The sequence below is a fragment of the Pelophylax lessonae genome (genome assembly GCF_965119305.1).
Source record: "Pelophylax lessonae genome assembly, chromosome: 1".
In the NCBI taxonomy this organism is placed as follows: domain Eukaryota; kingdom Metazoa; phylum Chordata; class Amphibia; order Anura; family Ranidae; genus Pelophylax; species Pelophylax lessonae.
Genome location: NC_138768.1, coordinates 672,148,323 through 672,168,084, shown reverse-complemented (window position 1 = coordinate 672,168,084; position 19,762 = coordinate 672,148,323). Strand labels below are relative to the sequence as shown.

The 19,762-nt window shown below is 46.1% G+C and overlaps 1 protein-coding gene across 3 annotated transcripts in view; it reads right to left on the bottom strand.

Annotated features, from left to right (window-relative positions):
- ARFIP1 (ARF interacting protein 1) overlaps positions 1 to 19,762 on the bottom strand; it is a 260,045-nt gene that overhangs the window by 152,396 nt on the left and 87,887 nt on the right. For all 3 annotated transcript variants that reach the window (XM_082244069.1, XM_082244071.1, XM_082244070.1), the window contains one exon: positions 19,498 to 19,599. In XM_082244069.1, coding sequence (XP_082100195.1) covers positions 19,498 to 19,599 — 102 coding nt within the window. The remainder of the gene's footprint in view (positions 1 to 19,497; positions 19,600 to 19,762) is intronic.

The following is a 19,762-nucleotide window of genomic DNA, read 5'->3' as shown; positions in this document are numbered from 1 at the left end:
ATACTAAGGAGAGGTAGGTTTACTCTTTGCTAAGCCTTATTATTTCCCCAACACTACAGGCCCTCCTCCCTATCTCTTTCCTTTCTCCCCTCTTTTTTTCTCCTCCCCTTCATTCCATTCCCCCCTCCTCCCTCTTCTCCCCCTCTTTTCCCCTCCTCCCTTCCCCTTTCCTCTCCCCCCCCCCCGGTTTTTCCCCCCTTGTTTCCTCCTCCACCCTCCCTCTCCCTGAACGAGTATAGTTCCGGGTTATAGCTATATAGCACTTCTCATGTGTTCTTTCAAAATACTGGTCCTTTCTCCAGGTTATCCCCTGCTACCAACCAGAGTACAGAGGTTGGAAATTTAATATTCCAAGGAACACACAGGAAAGGCTGCTTCTCGTCCTACTCTAAGCCACTTCTATATAACATTAGGTGGGTGCTAATATTCAGCTCCGGGTTTAGATATGCCTAAAGGCACCACTGTGTTTCTAGCAGTCGTCTCTAGTAGGTCTGTCCTAGCTCCATTGAATTAATATTAACCCTTCTCAGCCCTACTTTCCTCTTCTATATATGGTATCTTACTATCTTTCCCTCTGATAGTTGTACTTTACCATCTGTATTAGCCGGCAGAATATCTATCTGCATGTGCTTCTATTACTCATGGTTTACTACCTATATATATACATAGATTGTTATGAGAGGTGAGTAACCTATGTGTTCATATTTATAGATCCATCATAGTTATGGTGTAATATATACACATATAATTTAAAAAGATACCTAAGAGAGGACCCTTACCTTTTCTGGCTGCGATCCCTATTGAGGAGGCTACATTAAGGGTAAACCTTGAAGGTGGGTCATTATGCTAAAAATGTGCTCAAAATCTTTATGGGCTATAGAATGGACACGGAGATATATATCCCTGTTGGTGCTTTGATTCACAGCCTTCCTTCTGGGGACACATTTGGGACTTAAAGTATCGGATCCAGTGCAATAGATATGTTTATGACGTCTGTAAAGAACTTATATTTTCGGAAGAAACATCTTCCAAGCAGCATCTAGTATCGCTACAACCTTGTCGTCTAGCATGAGTCACTACCAAGAAGGGTCAGTACAAAACCAGAACCAAATATGACTGAAACATAATAAGACCATGTATGATGTATTATGAAATGTATGACTGATCAATACTCATTTGGCTATGTCTTTATATTATTATAGAAATACCGGTCTGTTATGGTCTCTCAGGCCCTGAGGAAGCCTTGAGCGAAACGCGTCGGCTTGCTGGGGACCTACCTTGACCGAATCCAGCTTGAGACCCACTTTCCACCCTACACAGGCTTTTTTTCTGGTCATATCCCCCTAAGGGATTTGTTTCTATATTGCTAGTGACTCTCTATGTTTGATTTTAGTATTATATGTTAGTCTGTTGTTTTTGAGTATACATGGTTGTCCATGTGTAGTTTTATCCTGCAACCATTAATAAAATGTATTTTGGTTTTATATAAATTGGTTTTGTGTCTGATCCTTCTACTCCCACTGGCCTGTAAAGCCCCATCTTTTTCTATCCTATTTTTTGTTAGTGGACATTTTTCAGGATGTTTTTTTTAGATTTTGATTATGGCTCCTGTTAACGGTTTGCTTGCAATATGCTCAGAGCGTGTACGGGCGAACCGGCATTACGGAAAGACTACTTGCAGTGAAAACCTTCCCTTAGATGTGTAGACACGTTTGCTCTACATTGACATCTCAGCCGGCGAACACTCCATGCTAGGGTCTGATTGCCAGTATAGATCTAGGTTTGCTGCGGTGCGGAGTGCATATCATTTTGATATCTGCCTTTATGAAGGGATACATGCTCATGCCTTTCTAGTAATCCTGATCACCATAGTGGAAACCACATGGCTCTTTCCCTGCAGATAGCCTCACGTCTATGGGAACAGTAGTATAATCCTAAATAATAAATCGGAATAATCAGTCCAGAAATCCTGTCATTGTCCTTCCACCAAAAGGAGAATTTCTTCCACACTTTATAATAGATTCAATTTGCCAATTTTTTACTACTGTTCAAGATCGTGTCGATTACTTTTTCTGACAATCCCTTTTTTTTTTTTTTTTTTAACAGGTGCTGCTCAGGAGCCAGAGAAAGACGGCTTACCTGCAGGTAGCATAAATATCCCTGGACCAGTAAATCAATCCTCTCTGGCAGCCTCCAGGGTGTTGCTATTGACAGTTTCTTTAGTGCAGCAAACCATGACCTTTTTGGCCAAGCTGGAGCTATCAGAATCACTTTAGTTCTTGAGGATTTGACTTTCAGAATCACCTTTGGTATGAGCCTGAACGGAGGGAAGGCGTACAGGAGATCCTCTGACCATGAAAATGCAAAAGCATCCAGACTGACTGTAAGGGTCTCTGAATTGAGAAAAAAAAATTCTACTTTTGCATTTTTGGATGAGGCAAACAGGTATATTAGAGGACGAACCCACATCTCGATTTGACTCAAACACTTCAAGATTTAAGCTCCATTCCGTGTGATAAATCTTTTCTCTGCTCAAGAAATCTGCTAGAGAATTCAGCTCCCCTTTGAGGTAAATGACTGCCGGAGAGAGGGTGTTTTCTTCCACCCCTGTAAGGATCAGTTTTGCCACCTCCATGAGGGAGGGAGCCCACATAACCCCCTTGGTTTATTCATGTAGAATACTGCCGCCACATTGTCTGATAGAATCAAAATATGTCTTCATTTTATGGTGGGTCCGAAGGAGAGAAAAGCTTTCCATACTGCCTTTAGTTCCATACGTTCCATCTGAGCTCTTCAACCCCACGCATCCATTGTTATCCAGACCGAATTTTCCTGCGTCCAAGATCTTCCTTTCGACAAGTTGTCTTCCTGTAGCCACCAATGCAGAGACTTTACTTGATTTGGCAGGGTTACTCAATCGTTCAAGGTACTCCGTTGCCTGTTCCACACAGACAGAAAAATTCTGCAGTATTCCCATGCGTGCTTGAGCCCAGGAGATCGCTGGGATAGATGCCATCATTAGGCCCAAAAGCCTTATTTCCCTGATGGATACTGCCTGTCTCAGGAGGAGATTGGAGGTTTTCATCTTCAACAGATGTTTCTTCTCTTCCAGTAAACATATTTTTGCTTCCACCGAGTCATGTATGCATAGGAAGACCACTTTCTGCGATGGTTGCAAATTTGACTTTTCTGAGTTCATGATCCACCCCAGTGATTGCAGATGGTTTATCGTGTAGGTTAGGTTTTTCTCCAGCTCTGTGGATGACACTGCAAAAAACAGCAGATCACCCAGGTAGGGTATTATCTGGATACCTGAAGTCCTTAGCCCCTGTAAGGCTTCTGGGCTTCTGCCAGGGCCTTTGTGAAGCTCCTGGGAGCAGATGCCAACCCGAACAGGAGGGAGTTGAGCTGGAAAAAGATGGTCTGACCTGGTCCTTTCATTGCAAACCCGAAGAAGGGTTTGGAGCAGCCTCTGATCGGAATATGCAGGTATGCATCTTTCAGATCAATCATTGCCAAGAAAGCTGAAGAATAGCTTTGTGAAAATCGTGTCCATCTTGAATTTTTTGTTCACCACACTTTTGTTGACTTCCTTCAAATTCAGGATCAATCTGTATTTCCCTGAAGGTTTTCTTCTGATGAACATATGGGAATAGAACCCCCCATAACCTTGCTCACGAGGGATGGGACAAATGACTCCCTGATCCAGAAACTCCAGGATTAGATGCATCATGGCAGCTGTCATGTCTGAGTCTTTTGGATGTGGAGTCACCACAAAACGGCTTGGGGTGTATGATGGAATTCTATCCTGTAACCGTTGCAGGATGAACTCGTTGATTGTAATCCTTGGCCCCCAACTGCCCTCCTACCCTGCAAAGGGAGTCAATGGCTTTTGTTTTTGGTTTGGGAGGGATTAAACAGAAATCCCCTTCTGCCTTTACTCTTCTTTTGTTGCCTGGGTCTATTTTGGTCCTTCTTGCCTGCGTCCTTCTGACATTTTCCTGAAAGGACGAAAATGCTTTTTGGACTGTTGCCTCTGGATTTGTAAAGCCTTTTTTTTTTTTTTTATCAGCAGATCTCTCCAAAACCTAATCCAGGTCTTAACCAAATATTAAGCCACCCTTGAACAGTAATAAGCATAAATTTGCTTTAGATGCTGCATCTCCCGCCCAGGCTTTAAGCCAGATCGCCCATCTGGCCTAGTTTATGAGCGCTGTACATCTAGCTGAAAACCTGATGGCCTCTGTGGAGACGTCCGCAATATAAACCACAGCCTTGTTGAGGATGGGGGGGGGGGGGGGGTGTTGAGTCCGAAATCTACTCTTTAGGAGAGTATTGTTCTAGGAGGATCTTCAACTGCTTCAACCAGAGATCCAATGTCCTTGGCTACACTGGTGGATGCAATGGCTGGTTGAAAGTTAGCAGCACCTGCATCCCATGCCTTCTTTAAATAACCTTTCGTCTTTCTATCCATGGCATTTTTAAGCGCCCCTGCTTCCTCAAAAGATAGATATGATTTTCTGGCCATTTTGGACAGAGCTGCATCCAGCTTTGGACATTTCTATCTTAACGCAGCATCTTCCTCCTTAAAAAGGAAACCTTTTCAAATTTCTGGGGAGAAAAGACTTTCGTTTCTGGCTCCCTCAATTCCTGCAGTATATCTTTCAAAGCAGCGTGTACCGGGAATGTTTTCCTGTTTTGATTGCAAACCTGCATAGAGTTTATCGTGTACTGACAAACTTTGTCTCTCTTTTTCTTCTAACTCCAAAGTGTCGCATATAATGTTCAATAAATCATCTGTCTCAGAGGGGAACAGAAATTTTTGCACCCGACTTTTTTTCTACCCTTACTTTTTCTGCTTGGTAGCACGGATGCATGGGCCTGAGGTGCTGTGCTAGCATATGACGTACTTGGTTGAGATGCGTCCCAAGGACCTGGCACTTGCAGAGAAGATCTTGACGACTTTAAAGTTTTAACCATCTCTACATTCATGGAGTCTAGCAATTTTTAAACATAGAGCTAGATTCTTTTTTTTAGAATTAGAGCGTCAATGCAGTCTTGGCAAAGCACTTTTTTCCAGGTGGATGACAGCTTTTGTTTGCACGAGGCACATTTCTTTTTAGGGACATCTCTCTGCACAGCTCCCTCTTTTTCCAGCTCTAGCCCTGCGAGGCACAAGCGAACATTGAGCGGTAAAGAAAATAGCCAGGTGTAACAACAAAAAAACACCAGTGAGAGAGGAAGACCACCGGAGACTTCCACACTTTGCAAACTATTCTGTGTACATAACCACTACCACCCCTCCACTAGTGTAAAAGTAACCATGCTGATGAGCCTACATCACGCTTACCTTAGGGCCAGGATCTGCGTGCGTCCCCTGATCCACCTAGTCTGCAGCAGCCGCCTCCATTGCAATGCAGGATTGCAGCTTCCTTATGTGCACCGCCCAAATGAGCACCGCCCTTGCACTGCACGGCCCTCTGAAGGCCCCGGACTGGATGCGGTGGATTGGGATGCCGGTCCATGGTGCAGCGCTGTTATTCTCCAAGTTATCCTTCCATTCTAGGATAGTGCGGGACACCCGCAGCACATATTCAAGATGGCCGCCACAACACTTCCACGCCGCCCAGAGGATACTGGCAGGTAATTACGCGTCCTCTGCATTCCTGGCTCCACGAGAGTGACTGTACTCCCTCTAACGGTCATGCTAGGAACAAGGGAGGCACCAGTCCCCTGCTGCCCACCAGGTAATGCAGACTCTGCGATGCCTGCAAGGACCGGGTAAGTCTCCACTGTAGCTCCCCCCCAACTGGACACAAAAATGGGAAGGAGTCCCCCAATCCCCCCCCCCCAACCAAAGGTATCAGGGGGGTTCCCCAGCTAACCATTCCCAGGGACACTGCCCCAGTTAAGGAGAGGCCAGGGTCGGGAGGCTCCTGCAACCTAGCAGGGAGGCCTGACAGCAGGACATTTTCTTGAAGTGATCCTGTCTTGCCAAGGAAATACAAAGTACTGAGGGTCCCTGGCTCTCACCTGTATTTAAATAATGTTGATTGTGTATCCGGTGTTGGTAGGAGCCTATCTCTCATTAAGCTATCTAGGAAGATGACTGGGGGAAAAAAAAAAAAAAAAAAGACTCCTCTATAGCCAGTTTTCGTGTAATACGTTAAAACTACAGTGCAGAGAGCTGGGGTGAGCAGCAACTCATGACAACTAGCAGACTAGGAGATACAAAACATTTACTGCGATTTGTGCTACCGTAGCATATAAGACTATCCGTGAACATCTACAAATGAAATTGTATTTAAGCAGTACTTTGCAAAATGTGCCTTTTTTTCTTGAATTCCTATTGAAACATAGCAATGCAAGCCCTGTGCCTACAGTCTCATAGCCATATATCTGCAATGTTAGATTTTAAAGCCTCATACACACCACTAGTTTTTTTCCCAGCGGGTTGAACAAAAAAAAAAAAAAAAAATTGACAGAAAATGAGATTTATTGATGTCACTGTTGTGCTGCTCACTGCTCGCCTTGCTGGAGAGAGTCAGTGCTTAAATCTCCCTGCTTTATTCATTCTATGGATCTGTCCATTTTGGATGTCAAAGCTGTTTTATTAGTCTTTCACCAATCAACCTATCACCTGTAATCAGTGGGCAGCTATGACATGAGAAAGAAAAATCCTAGGTCTACCAAGATGGCTACCTCCACACAGAGACAAAGGCACAGAAGGTGTCAGAAGTGGGGAAAAAAAAAAAAAAAAAACAACTAGCCGCAGGCAGCCTACATACAACATTGGTAACTGATTTTTTGTCCCCTGCTTGACGTTTTTTGAGCGCACACAGCTTGTACAGTTCAGATTCTCTTTGAACGTCACAAAGACTTTTCCCAGAGTAGCCCATTCAGTTTGCATGCAGAAAACTTTTTTAAACCTACAATTAACAATAAAAACACAAGGAAGACTAATTAATTTCCTTCAACAAATACTACAAAGGAAATTTGTTTTTTTTGCAGTTCTCTCCTTCCCAGGAGAATAAAAGAGGTCACTATTCTGGGATACAGGAGAATAAATGTCATCTGACATCTGTGCATTCATGCTACACACCAAAGCTCAGTTCGGATTCTAGCAAAAAGAAATGTAATGTCACATAATGAGCTAATGCAAGTCTCCACTGTACTAAAAGTGAGCATGAAAAGAAAATGTGGGATAGACAAGTTAGATGTGTAAAAGTGCTTTTTTTTGGCACTGCAGAATGTTAGCAGGCATGGTATTTCTAGGCCTACCAAGTGCCAATCTACTGTAAAAAAAACATCTGGGATAAGCAGCCATTGCAGCTTAAAGAAGCTGAAATGAATAAAACTTGCAGCTACTATCCAGCTTTAATTTATTTTTAAGTATCTAATTTTTCACCCTTGCTTTGGCCTCTAATTACTGATGATGTAACTAGAAGTGAAAGTATCACAGCCCTAAACAAATTATTTTTATTCCATCAAGTAAATTAAAAATCAGAATATTGCATTAAAATGACACACAACAGTGCATGGACCTGAAAAAAAGATGGCTTACGTACCAAGCTCTATTTCTCAGGATAAAAAAGTGTATGCTCTAGGCTAAAAGGCTAAACAGTAGCCAACAAGGCAACAGGAGCTCAACCAAAACAACTGGAGCCCACCTGAAAAAAAAAAAAAAAAAAAACAATACACCCTCAAAGAGGACCAGGTCCTCAAAACAGCAGCCTGCAAAACCTTGCGGCCAAAAGAAGCATCCGTAGATGCCAACACATCCGCTTTATAGAACTTTGTGAAAGTGTGCACCGACGACCAGGTAGCCACCTTGCAAACCTGCATCACGGATGCCTTAGGATCGAAGGCCCAGGAGGCACTGAGCGCCTTAGTAGACTGTGTCTTGACAGGGAAAGGAGGAACCTGACCCCTGATTGAAAAGGCCTGAATCATCATCTGTCTGATCCAACTGGAAATAGTCACAGAGGAAGCGGACAACCCTTTCCAAGGTCCATCTGTAAGCACAAATAGGGAGTCCGATTTCCTAAAAGACCCTGTAGCTGCCAGGTACACCCTAATCGCCTGGATAAATATCCAAGGCATGCAAAGCAAATTCCTTAGGATGTTTCCTAGAAGTAGATTTCCTAGCTTTTAACAGAGTTGGAATCACTGATTCAGACAAACCACTTCTGCACCTGGCTTTCAACAGCCAAACCGTCAAAGCCAGCAACTGTAAAGCAGGATGGAAGATTCACCCTTGAGACAGCAGATCCTCCCTGAGAAGAGGCTTCCAAGGAACGTCGGCGACCAGCTGCACCAGAACGGCGTACCAGGCCTGGCGAGGCCAGTCCAGGGCCACTAAGATGGCCGGAATCCCTTCTGCCTCGATCCTGCGTAGAAGTCTTGGCAGAAGCTTGAGAGGAGGGAAGGCGTAAATCAGACAATACTGACCGCACGGGGGCCACCAGCGCGTCTGTGGCGTCTGCCAGAGGATCCCGTGATCATGCCATGAACCTCTGCACCTTTCTGTTAAGCTGAGACACCAACAGATGTACCTCAGGGGTGCCCCACCGGAGAAACAACCGATGAAACACCTCCGAATGAAGAGACCATTCCCCCTGGTCAACGCCTGCCGACTGAGGGAATCCGCCTGCCAGTTTTCCACTCCGGGAATGGTATGGCAGAAAGGGCTAGAACAAAATGTTCTTCCCACCTGAAAATGCCATCTACCTCCAGAGCCGACAGGACACTTCTTGAGGCCCCCTGGTGATTGACATAAGCCACAGCTGTGGCATTGTCTGATTGAATGCACACTGGACATCCTTGGGAACGATCCATGGTGACCACTGTTCCATACAAGGGGAGGAAGGATTTGCCATGCCGGAGCGCCGGAGGACGGAGCTATCAGAGATCGGGGACCCTTTAGTACCCCGGCTCAGCTGTATTTAGTTGTCCAGGGACTGCATTCTTGTCCTATTAAATCAAAATCTCCCATTGCAGGGACCTCGTATGGAACTGTGCAAACGGGACAGCCTTGAAAGTCAACACCATCAGGCCCAGCACCCACATGCAGGTCCGGAGGGATGACCATCTGCTGGACAGCAGGGGACAAATTGCAGCCTGCAGTTTCTGGAGTTTGTCCAGAGGAAGGAGTACTCTGGCTAAGACCGGATCCAGAGTCAGACCCAGATAGTCAAGCTTCGTGGAAGGAACCAAGGCAGACTTCTGAATAAATCCAGCCAAACTCCTTCAGGGTCCGTATGGTGATTTCCAGGTTTTCCATCAGCGCAGTAGGAGCTCTGCTCTCAGAAGAAGGTCGTCCAAGTAGCCCAGGACCACGATCCCCCGCCGACATAACAATGCTAGCACCGGGGCCAACACTTTCGTGAAGACCCGAGGAGCAGAGGCAAGACCAAAGGGTAACGCCACAAACTTATAATGCTCCTCTCCCACGGCAAAGCAGAGGTAGCGCTGGTGACCAACACATATTGGAATGTGAAGGTAAGCGTCCCTGATGTCTAGGGAGGCAAGAAAATCCCCCTGATGCAGGGGAAGCCATCACCGTGCAAACAGACTTTATTCTCAACTTCTGCACCCGCACAAAGCAGATCAGCGCCTTGAGGTCCAGAACTGGATGCACCTTGCTCTCCTTCCTGGGGACTGTAAACCGGTTTGAGTAAAACCCCTCTAAACATTCCAAAGTCGGAACCAGGACAATCACCCCTTGAAGTAAAAGTCTTGCATCGCCCCAAAAAAAGCCTGCAAGCGGACCAGGGACAGTCGCACGTTGGAAGGAAGAACCTTACCAGAGGGTAAGAACAAAAGACGGTCTTGTAGCTGGACCATATGACCTAGTCAACTCACTTGTCTTGTACCAGGGAAGTCCACGGGTCCGGGAACCAGCGAAGAGGTCCCTCCACCCAAGATACGGGTAAGGGTGCACCTTCATGCTGAAGGGGCCTTATCCGTGGGTCTGGAGAAGCCGCTCTTGACTTGCCAGACCAAATTCGTGTGGATCCTCCAGAGGGAGGGACGAAAAAACGTATGAGCTGAGGAGGAGGGCCCACGTCTACGATGTTTCTTCCCTCCTTAGTAGCCTGCGGACAGAAAGGTGCTCTTCCCCCTCTGGGAGACCTTTAATGATGTCATCAGGGTAGCACCAAACAGGCGATCTCTTTGAAAGGGAAGATCAGTCAAGGCCTTTTTAGAAGTCTAGTCCACAGACCAGCATTTGAGCCAAAAGACACGTCTAAGGACCATTGCTAAAACAGAGAGAAGAGCCACTAGGGGAGCCGCACCCAAAGGGGCATCACAGATAAACTGCAGCCCTTGGACCCTCCAGGTCATGGCGCAAAACTTAGCCCATTCGGTCAGTGTCTGCGACACCAGGGCCATGGTGAATAATCAGCCTCAATGCAGAACCAGCCAGGGTGTACATAATGCGGGCAACAGGCTCCACCTTCCTGTCAGCTGGATCCTCAAAGGCAGGGGACTCTTCAACCAGAATCATGGTTGCCTTGTTCAATCTGGAAACCGGAGGGTCCACTACCGGTGAACAGTTCACTTCTTAATAAGGGACTCCTCACAGGGGTATCGCCTAGCAAATTACTTAGGGACTCCAAGGTGATGCTTTGGTCGTCCCCACGCTTTAGTGACAATTCTGTCAAAATAGGAGGGAAAAGGGAACACCTTTGCTGCTCTGGACGGCTTGTGGATGGAAAAGAGAACCTTCGCCTCCATCGCAGCTGCATCCTCCATCTGCAAGGTCTCATGTACAGATACAATCAGTGCATCCACCAGCCCCTTTTCGCACGCCATTGCAGAAGTGGAGGAATCCTCTTCACTAGTGACTATCTATCACTTTCCTCTTCATAAGGTCGTGTGTATCCTCGCAAGGTGTTTTACTCGCCGGCCTGCCCCCGTCCAGTGGAGCTAGGTCGCGGCCGACCTGCACGCATGAGCTGGCCATAAGACCGTAAGGATCTAGGATATCCAGTGCCACCCAGTACGTCAGTTGGTTGTAGTTTTCACTGGAACAGACTTGATTGTAGAAAGAAAAACAAAATTAAAAAAGTTCCGTTTAAAAAAGGGAAAAAATGCAAGGACCAAAGATCCCAGCAGGGAGCTAGGTCCTTACTCCTGACTAGGCAGAAAAAAAAAACTGAAGAGCTAGAGCAGGAAGAGGGAGTATACCCTCTGGTACTGCCCTATGGGCGTAGTCAAACTCTTAACCCTTTTCTGCCTAGTGTCCTCCTAATGAGAGCAGCATAACCCAAGGGTCAAAGAAGATATGGAGCTGAGAGCGTCAATGAACATAAGAGAAAAATGGTTTTATACAAGTTATGTAACAGCAAAATATTTTGTAAAGATGGCTTACATTTGTATGTGGTTTTAGATTTCCTATAGCCTAAAGGGGTTAACTATAATGCCTAAGAACCTGCAAAGATGGGCACATTTTTGGAGATGCAATGCAGCCAATGTGTACTGTCAGGTGCAGTCAAATAGTATGATGTCACTTTGGCTCACTGTGTAATTTAGATTTATTAGGCAGTTCCCCTTCTTCAATGACAACAAAATTTTAACAGAATCCAGTGGGTAAGGGAAGCCTTTGCCACCTGACAAATAGAAAACCCCTTGTAAAAACCAGAACAAAGAATATAGGAAAGTACCACTATCAGGAAACAAAGTTCAAGTTCACCTTGGGAAACATGTTGCATGTTCCACCGGTTTTTTTTAGGGTGGAACACGTGACATGTTCCAAATCCTGCAGCCACTCAGTGATCCCCACATTCCCTGTGACAGCAGTACAGGGAGAAAAGTAGCTGTCACTTTTTAAAACAAGTTCTTTGAATAGATGAACTACAACTACTGACAGCCTTTTAGGCTGCTGGCTTGTAGCTCTTAATGAACTACCACGGTGCTGTTGAGCGCTGTGGTAGTTCATTGAATGTTCCTGACAGTCTGCAGGAGACCTGCAAAGCTCCAGCGATCTGTTTATATCTGGTGCAGTGCTTTACAGGCTCCTAAAAAAAATTAAGGCGCCTGTAAAGCATTGCACCCAGTGATCAGTAGATTGCTGGAGCCATGCAGGTCTCCTGCAGACTGTCAGTGTAAACGGCCTTTCCGTACAATTAACGGGCAGGCAGTTTTACACTGAAGACTCAATGAACAACCACAGCACTCAACAGTGCCATGGTAGTTTATTGAGAACGACAAGCCGACGATGTTGGGGCTTAGGCTAGGTTCATATATATGCGAACTGGATGCCGGTTTCAGTGCATCCAATTCGTATGCTAGGCAAGTGTGACTGGCTCTCAATGAAGCCAGTTCACACAGATCCAGGACAGCTGCGTTCCGGATTGCAGAAGATCCTGTGCATCAGGTTCAGGTGCGAATTCAGGCAAAAATTCAGACCTGAATCACACCTGAACCTGTGAACAGACTCACTGGACCCCAGGCATGAACCTAGCCTTCTAGTTCATTCAGTCACAGAACTCTGAATGAATGACGTGGCAATGTGAGCAGAGCCCTGCATGGCCACGTTGTTCTCAAAAAGTGACAGCTAGTACCGGGGAACTTCTCCCTATACTGCTGTCACAGGGAGAGAAAAAGCAGCGGGGAGCGGCTGCAGCAGAGGGAACAAGTTACAAGTTCTACCCTAAAAACGGGTGTAACATGCAACATGTTCCGAAAGGTGAATTTATCCTTTAAGGCCAGATCTATAAGCGAATTATTAAATCTAGCTCATTCTGAGCTCAGTCCCCACCCTACAGATTCAACTCTTCTGGGAAGTTTGTCCACAAGGTTTAGGAGTGTGTCTATGGGAATGTTTGACCATCCTTATAGAAACGCATTTGTGAGGTCAGGCACTGATGTTCGACAAGAAGGCCTGGTTCGCAGTCTCAGCTCTACATCATCCCAAAGGTGTTCTATCGGGTTGAGGTCAGGCCAGTCAAGTTCCTCCACCCACAACGTGCTCATCCATGTCTTTATGGAACTTGCTTTGTGCACTGGTCCAAATCATTTGCTGGAGGGGGAGGGGGGATAGGTTTGAGGCTGTTTTTCAGGGGTTGGGCAAGGCCCCTTAGTTCTAGTGAAGGGAACTCTTAAAGCGGAGTTCCACCCGAAATTTATACTTACCTCCATCTTCTCGCTCCCGGTCACCTGAAAAACAAATGGATAAATCGCAATTTTTTTTTTTTCACTTACCTTTTAGAGAAAATATACTCACCTTACTTCCTTCTTCCTCCCCTCGGCGGCCACGGCGATTCGTCACTTCCTGGCTTTTGCAATGATTCCTGGGAGCTGAACGTCATCGCTCCCAGGAATCATTGCGCCTGCACCGGCCCCGACGTCAGTTCCGGGGCGCGCGCGTCATTCCCTTCTAAACAGCTTCTGGGCATGCCCAGAAGCTGTGGAGGGATGACGCGCGCGACCCGGAAGTGACGTCGGGGCCGGTGCAGTGCATCGTGGGACCGAAGAAGGAAGAGGACCGAAGAGGACGCGGAAGAAGATTGCGCTGGCTTCAAGCTGCCCACACCTGAGATGGCAGCGCTGGACAAGACAATTTCAAGGTAAGTATTTCTCCTGAAAGGTAAGTGCAACCCGGGACAGATCAGAGGCTAGCCATTGTGGAATGTGCTAGCCCTGACTGTCCCGGGGGTATTTTTATAAAAAAATGTATAACTAGGGTGGAACTCCGCTTTAAGACGTCAGCATACCAAGACATTTTGGACAATGTCATGCTCCCAACTTTGTGGGAACAGTTTGGGGATGGCCCCTTCCTGTTCCAACATCACTGAGCACCAGTGCACAAAGAAAGGTCCATAAAGACATGGATGAGCGAGTTTGGGGTGGAGGAACTTGACTGGCCTGCACAGAATCCCGACCGCAACCAGATAGAACACTTTTGGGATGAATTAGAGAGAAAACTGCAAGCCAGCCCTTCTCATCCACATCAGTGCCTGACCATACAAATGCGCTTTTGGAAGAATGGTCAGACATTCCTATAAAAACACTCCTAAACCATGTGGACCACCTTCCCAGAAGAGTTGAAGCGGTTATAGCTGCAAAAGGTGGGCCAACTCAATGATAAACCCTACAGACTAAGACAGGGATGCCATTAAAGTTCATGTGTGTAAAGCAAGGTGTCCCAATACTTTGACAATATAGTGTAGTTTGTAACCTAAAGTCAGCCATATATGGATCGAAAGTCGCCTGGTTTAGAAGGAAATTTTGATCCATCTATGGGCAGGCTTGTTGTACAGAAGTCTATCTATTGATAGAGATCAGTACAACAAAGATGTCAAGTTTTCGCCATACGATAGCCGGCAGTAGTAATCATTGTATTACAACAATGCTATCAAAAAAGACAACAGCGCAGCGGGAGGGATTCCCCCATCAGCACTGACTCTGTTGAAGTGTGGAATTGGGCAATGTTCTTTCTTCAACCCATAGTTGAAGGAAAGAAAATTGCATAATGTATGGCCAGCCTAAAGGGCCATACACACTATAAGATTTTCTGAAGACTTTTTCCTTCAGATTTACCTTTTCTATGTAGTGCAAGGGCCTGCCAGATTGCATACAAATTGAAAGGGTTTAGGTTTGACCTCATATTATATGGTTTTGGTAAATCTAAAGGAAAAAAAGTCTTCAGAAAATCTTATAGTGTGTATGACGCTGCAAGGACAGAGTGGCTGGCAATACCATTGACATTTTAGCAGCCCTCTCCAGGTTATTATGAAATTGCCTGGAAACCAGTAGGACCAACAAGTAGATTGTAAGTCAATATACATACATCCGTTGCAAATGACACTTACAGCTTTACTACACGTTGATCTTTATGCCTAATAAATCCAAAAACATTTTTTTTTTTTGTATTTGGAAATGCTTGACTGCTTGCCTTCCCTCTTGCTCCTTTCCCTGGTAAACGTCAAGCAGACACATCCAAGAGCATAGATGTCATGACAGGAAACAAAGCTGTATATGGCTCTCTATGGTGAATGATGCTGGAGTTCAGTTTGGTGATTCCAGAGCGTATGCAATGGAGCAAGCATCTTGAGCAAATGGCACTCTTGCACAGCTTTTGAGTCCCATAAATACAGTAGGGAGAAGTCTTGTGCATTGTGGTTGTATACTGTATTGGGGCCTTATACAGACCTAGGGCAAGATGCATGTAAATGGCAAAATCTTTTGGTGATTTAGTGCTTTTACATAAGAATAGTGCTTGCACTGGACAACGATTATGGTAACCTTGCTTAACAGATTCAATTTTTTTTTTTTTTCTGGAAAGATACTTATTTGTTATTTATGGAACAATGTGACTTGCTCAATCGTAATGCAATTTTTCCCTAAAATAGCACTTATTTCAACTCCACCACTATGTAGTGTTTTCAGTAATAAAGGCAATGCAAAAAAATATAGTATACTGTATATAGTGATTTTTATTTTTTGCTAGTTTTTTTTTTTTATACTAAATCATACAAAGATTTTCAGTGCAGTTATTAAACTGGGATAACTCCTCTTTTTCTGGTTTAGTAAATAAAAGTTTATTTTCTACCTCTAGGATTTAACAGCTACAGACAAAACACGTTGTGGGCATGCAATTTCCAAAAGGGCAGAAGCACCATAAATAAAGATAGTAGATTGGCTGACAAATAAGAAGTTGCACTGGAAAAACATAATATCAGGTGAGAAATTACCCCTTGAGGCTGATTAAGCATTTGAATAAAATGAGAGGTGATGGCTATTGCATCACTGCCAAATTTGCTGCACCTATTATACATCAGCCCCTCCCTGCTACCTATAAAAAATAAACCTGTTGCTATACATTTATCATATAAAACCCTGCTTATATGAAAGATTTATCCCTGTAGATTTTATTTTGCTTCTTAGTGATTGACGGCAAACTGTTTACGCGATGAAGTGAAATATGAGTACTTAATTATCCGATGTGGAGTCTTAAAGTCTGAAAAAGGGAGAAGCACCGAGGCTGCAAACAGGATTAGTGGGAGTTACATAGAACCTTCATCCCTCTGCATGTACCCTCACTTGTACAGTATGTGCAAGAGGACATGTCATTCTAGGCCAAACCATAGTGCCATTAAAGCTACTTTATTTACCACAATCTTGGAACAAAATATACAAAGCAAGAACAGAGCCAATACAATTGGAGTGATTATGCAACGTCTACAGTGACACAAGCAGGCGACCGCTTCATGAGATAATAGAAAAATGTTCATATAACTTAATCTGATTACATCAACAGCATACATATACTGTACTTGCATCTACATGCCACAAGGTATGTAAATATGGATGAGAAGTAAAGGAAAAATACAGAGTGGAACTGAAAATAGCAGGAACACCAAAAGACCCCTGGAAAGCTCGGCAGTTTGGCAATGGTGACTCTTGATTATCAACTCAGATGGTAACAAAATAACATTCTTCTCTCTGTAAAGAGCAGCCCCCATTTAAAACAAACAGGTTTTTCTTCTGTTGTTATTCAAAAATGTATTAGGCCTAATGTACAGGTTTATCACATATACAAGTACCATGCCACTGAGTATGAGAAAAACTGCAGGAGGTAGGAGTCAAATACAGTTAAAGTGACAATTTATATCATGTCACTGTATTTTTTTTTTTCATCCTTTCATTAGCCTATTCCTGCAGCACTGTTGTGTGGTCAAATGATCTTTCCCTGTTCTTTGGCATCTGTAGGAAACGATCTTTGGGAGGGGCATGTATTACTCTGCTGCTGTAGACATGTAAGGCCAGCCATACATGCATGGTTTGAATCTTGGCTAATTCAGCAGGAACTGACTGAGATTCGAACTGGTAATGGGCAGGCTTAATGTACCAAGCTGATAAATCAACTTGGGTACAACTAGCCTGCCGAATTCTCTTGCAACTGTCGATAGCAGCTGCTAAAACAGCTAGCGATAATCAATGTCTTCTCCCAAAGGGGGAGGGAGGAAGGATATGGAGGGGGAGGGAGGGAGGGAGGGAGGAAGGATATGGAGGGGGAGGGAGGAAGGGAGGGAGGAAGGATATGGAGAGGGAGGGAGGGAGGGAGGGAGGAAGGATATGGAGAGGGAGGGAGGGAGGAAGGATATGGAGAGGGAGGGAGGAAGGATATGGAGAGGGAGGGAGGGAGGAAGGAAGGAAGGATATGGAGGGGGAGGGAGGGAGGGAGGAAGGATATGGAGAGGCAGGGAGGAAGGACAGACATGGAGGGGGAGGGAGGAAGGACAGACATGGAGGGGAGGGAGGGAGGGAGGGAGGAAGGACAGACATGGAGGGGAGGGAGGGAGGGAGGGAGGAAGGACAGACATGGAGGGGAGGGAGGGAGGGAGGGAGGAAGGACAGACATGGAGGGGAGGGAGGGAGGGAGGGAGGAAGGACAGACATGGAGGGGAGGGAGGGAGGGAGGGAGGGAGGAAGGACAGACATGGAGGGGAGGGAGGGAGGGAGGGAGGAAGGACAGACATGGAGGGGAGGGAGGGAGGGAGGGAGGAAGGACAGACATGGAGGGGAGGGAGGGAGGGAGGGAGGGAGGGAGGGAGGAAGGAAGGACAGACATGGAGGGGAGGGAGGGAGGGAGGGAGGGAGGGAGGGAGGGAGGGAGGGAGGACAGACATGGAGGGGAGGGAGGGAGGGAGGGAGGGAGGGAGGGAGGAAGGACAGACATGGAGGGGAGGGAGGGAGGGAGGAAGGACAGACATGGAGGGGAGGGAGGGAGGGAGGGAGGGAGGGAGGGAGGGAGGAAGGACAGACATGGAGGGGAGGGAGGGAGGGAGGGAGGGAGGGAGGAAGGACAGACATGGAGGGGGAGGGAGGAAGGACAGACATGGAGGGGGAGGGAGGAAGGACAGACATGGAGGGGGAGGGAGGAAGGACAGACATGGAGGGGGAGGGAGGAAGGACAGACATGGAGGGGGAGGGATGGAGAGAAAGAGAGAGGGAGGGATGGAGAGAAAGAGAGAGGGAGGGATGGAGAGAAAGAGAGAGGGAGGGATGGAGAGAGGGGGAGAGGGAGGGGGAGAGGGAGAGGGAGAGGGAGAGGGAGAGGGAGAGAGAGAGAGAGAAGAGAGAAGAGAGAGAGAAGAGAGAGAGAGGGATGGAGAGAGAGAGAGGGATGGAGAGAGAGGGAGGGATGGAGAGAGAGGGAGGGATGGAGAGAGAGGGAGGGATGGAGAGAGAGGGAGGGAGGGACGGACATGGAGAGGGAGGGACGGACATGGAGAGGGAGGGAGGACGGACATGGAGGGGGAGGGAGGGAGGACGGACATGTTTCTGCAGTAGTGATGGTTCTGGCTGTCTCCTCTAGTGAAAACAGGCAAAACACAATGTACGCAGGCTACTGACAACTAAAAACAAACATTCTTGTTGCCCTCGCAGTGACAGATTGGCTCCTTTCACGCGAACAATCCGATCAGATCCGCCTGTCAGTATTTTAGGCGGATCTGATCGGATCCTCCATGCATTCCTATGGGGCAGCGGATGAAAGCGGAGACATGTCCTGCTGCCATCCACATCCGATCCTGTCCTTGAAATCCGGATGGATGGAAAACCTATTTTCCATCCGTCCAGGGGATCGGATCGGATGAGAGCGGACAGGCCTGTCCACTCTCATCCGATTCCCCATAGAGAGCAGCAGGGCTCTGACACCTCCCTCTCCGCACACTGTGCGGAGACGGAGCTGTCATCCACTGGCTCAGCGGGGATCGGCGGATCGATCCCCGCTGAGCAGAGAACGGACCGCAGCACGCAGCGGACCGTGTGAAAGAAGCCCTCTTTTATTAAAAACCCTCCAAAAGTGTCCTGGTAATTAAAAAAAACTGCAACATGATCTTAGAGCAGGCACCTACAGGTGAAATTTGCAACAGCTCCTTTGGTGCCCTAAAAGCAGGACTCTTGCTCCTACGATTCCTGCAGTCTAACTCAGCCCACTCAATAACTATTTACTAATCATCAGTGAGAAAACCCATTAAACTATATAAATTAGATTTGAATCCCTATTAGTGTTTGGCTGCCCTTAAGTATTAGGGTTTAGGCCCCTTTCACACTTGCGTGACTTGTCCTGCGATTTGGGACTGCAAAGTCACATGACAAGTCGTACTCCATGATTTCCAATGAGTCCTGTTCATATCTGTGCGACTTCAAATTGCAGCGATCTCAAAAGTACTCCCTACACTACTTTGGTCTGGCTTTGATGCGTTTTGAGGTCCACAGACACAGGCATTGCCTCAAATCCAGTCAAAACCGCACTACTTTTAGGTCGCACAAGTGTGAAAGGAGCCTTAATCTTGAAATAATGCTTGCGGTGTGGGGACTGGGGGTTTGTTTATAACCATTACAATTAATAAAACAGTAAGTAGTCACACACGGTAGGAGAGTTCAATTCTAGGAATTCTCTTTACAGTCATAAGTGAAAAGCTTTAAAATTGTGACAAGTAAACTTTAAATAGCAAGCGTGAATGGAAAAACTATATTTACCAGATTAAAGCTGTGCTCTGAAGTGTCATCAATGTCTCCATTGCTTGTTACAGGTATTTCAGCAGCTGTGCTTCTTGGCAAATCTTGAGCCATTTCAAGCTCCTAGAGTGAAAAAAAACAAATGGTATGTAAATGCTGCTGAAATCATTCTGAAGTCATAGATCTGCCCTCTACTCCGCTCTCTACTGTTGTCTAAATAAAGTACCAATTTTTTCTGACTGTCAGGTTTAGAAAATCTGTTCAACTCCAGGCCAGCAGTCCTTCC